Raw genomic sequence first — 2,589 nt, 5'->3', positions numbered from 1 at the left:
ATTAAAGCATAGCATCTTCAAACAGTGAATGCTGTCTATTGCACTAGAATGGTATGATAACCTTCTCCCCTCGAGAATGTTGACAAAAAACAAAAGCAATATCACACTGTTTTTTGTCCAACAATCTAGAGAACCATCACACTCAATTGAACTACAAAATTTTTGGACAATCTTCGTAGAAGGGAAAAAAGTTAAAACCAGTTTAGTCAATATATGTTCTTTTTGTCTCAAATGTTTGATATCCATCTCAACATCAAAGAGCACACAAATGCAGCATTAACGAACTGACTGATCCCAATTGGAACTTTTTTCCAGATGCACGTTCTTCAAGACTTGGCCACCCTGAGCTGGTTTGCTTCAGGCGTTTGTGGACCCACTAACACGGAAAGTCTCTGAAAGTGACGGTCTAATATGAAAAACCTCCAGTTCTGAGAAAAACGAGAGGAACATTACAAAGTACTGCAACAATGGTCACAGTTGGTATTGATAGCACACTAAATACATATATTGTAACTGAAAAATTGGAACGATTTGAAGTACTACATCTAGAAGTGTGCATTTGGTACATTTTCCACATGAGCTATAAAATTCCTTAAAGGTGCTCTTCAAGAGGACCAAAAGGGGTTTTGAGTATTCCTGACCCAACTAGAGTCGTTATAATGCTGATTCATTTCTTACTACCCTAAAAGTATAAAAATCTGAATTTATAAATATTTAATACTCCAAGAAAGCTCTCAGTTCTCACTTGTACTATACATTTGAATAAGAAGTTAAAATTTCTCTATATAACACATTAAGTTCAAATAAAAATCCAATAGAACACATAAAATTACAAGTTTCTCATAAAGATATATTACATATTATTATAAGGATAGAATAAGAAAAATGTCAACATCAGCATAAAATTGAAAGATTAACAACTGTCTGTCAAGAGCTGGAAACAAAGTTACTCAAACAACCAAGCAGTAATCTATAATATAAATGCGTTGAAACCAACTCTGTGCTACAGATTCAGTTATGCTTTGTGCGTGAAAAATATAAAATATATACAAAACTTAATGCATACTATTGTTACATAAATACCTCATCTTTCATTGCTTTAACTCTTAAAACTATGACTTAATTTAACAAACTAAAAACAATAAAATCATTCAACAATCTCAATTTCAAATAGCTCTCAATTCATAGAATTTATCATTTAAATTTGAAAACATTTAGCTATGGAGGCAAAGATAAACATTTCTATACACATAAAAAGAAAAATAAGAAAATGTAGAGGGAAACTTGATGGGCTTGAAATAAAACAGCACACAATTTCTACAGAATGGTTGCTTGTTGAAGATTAGACGCCATCCGTTAATCCCCATCATTAACAAATTACCTGCAACATAATTACAACAATGTCCACATTAGTCACAAAATAAAACGGATGGAGAAAAAAAATCACGCAAGAAATGAGATAGAAACTTACCCATAATTACAAGCGCGAGGAGAATTGTCAATAAGACATTCACTTTACAGAGCTCCTGCTAAATGAGTGAGAGCCCAACGACGAATGTGAGACTGATTCTGAATGTCGAACAGAGTTCCTTGAGTTAAATGATGCAGCAGCTGCTGCAGCTGCAGCCACAGCACTGGCATTGCCACTATTTGCAGCACGAGCTACAAGGGCTTGGAGTTTATTAAGTTGGCTGATCAGGGAATCATTACTATCTTCCAAGTTCTCAATCTTCTTTCGGTATTCCGAGTTTTCACTTTGTAATATTTCGACTTTTCTTTCCAGGGCGTCCATGTATTCTTTCTTTTTCCTTCGACTTTCCTGGGCTGAGATCTAGATAGGAACAATTTACTTTTGTAAGTTGATAGATCAAGGTAGGCATACAAATACTTGTCAAATGAATTTCAAGTAAAATACCTTATTCTTAATTTTTCTTCTTATTTTTTTCAGAGATTTCTCCTCTGCTTTTGTGAGTGGTAGTCGAGTAGGAATTGGGTATCCTTCAGCTAAGAGGGTGCGCTTTTCCTCCTCTGTCAGCATTAGCATGCCTGTGGATCCTTTCTGTAAGACATTAAAAATAACAATACAATTTTGGCTCTTATTTTAAGAGAGACAGGAAATTTTTTCACTCTGATAATCATGAGAAGAAATAATTTGAGTCTGATAATTACTTACAGGTTGGCTGCTGATCAGTGATGTCTGGATTGGTTGTCTTGTTGACGTACTAGGAGGAGGAGACACCAGCAACCGACTACTGACTTGTGACGACTGACGGTTGGATGGTGAGGATGGATGGTGGTCATTTCCCTCACTGTCACTGGTTGTTGAAGATGGTGGTGTGGGAGGCAAAGAGAAACCTAAGGGGAAAAAAGAAAAACATAGTATGTCATCTAAAGAAGAATTGACCAATATTGAATCCAGACTAAGCTTCTCTAAAGCAACATGTACCTGATTCAACTTTGATGTTGACTTTTGGTAAGACTGATACTCTGCTCTGTTGCTGAACAACATTGTTTCTTGACACAAGAAGCGTTGGCTGCTTCAGTAAACTTTGTGGATGGCTGCTACTGCTTGTGTGCGCAATTGTCTGG

General features: G+C 35.8%; 1 protein-coding gene across 1 annotated transcript; it reads right to left on the bottom strand.

Moving 5' to 3' along the window:
- Position 1: 1 nt before the first annotated feature.
- LOC113206141 (cyclic AMP response element-binding protein A) lies at positions 2 to 2,585 on the bottom strand (the record flags this gene model as incomplete). Its single annotated transcript, XM_052264623.1, is given in 5 exon segments — positions 2 to 1,381; positions 1,472 to 1,831; positions 1,916 to 2,059; positions 2,174 to 2,355; positions 2,447 to 2,585. Coding segments are annotated over 4 exon segments (786 nt in total), but the record flags the coding sequence as incomplete, so codon positions are not given.
- Between the last annotated feature and the right edge of the window lie 4 nt (positions 2,586 to 2,589).

Source organism: Frankliniella occidentalis, unplaced genomic scaffold (assembly GCF_000697945.3).
Source record: "Frankliniella occidentalis isolate FOCC.00 unplaced genomic scaffold, Focc_3.1 Scaffold20, whole genome shotgun sequence".
Taxonomy (NCBI): Eukaryota; Metazoa; Arthropoda; class Insecta; order Thysanoptera; family Thripidae; genus Frankliniella; species Frankliniella occidentalis.
The sequence above is the reverse complement of the archived record's forward strand: the minus strand, read 5'-3'. Positions and strand labels throughout refer to the sequence as shown.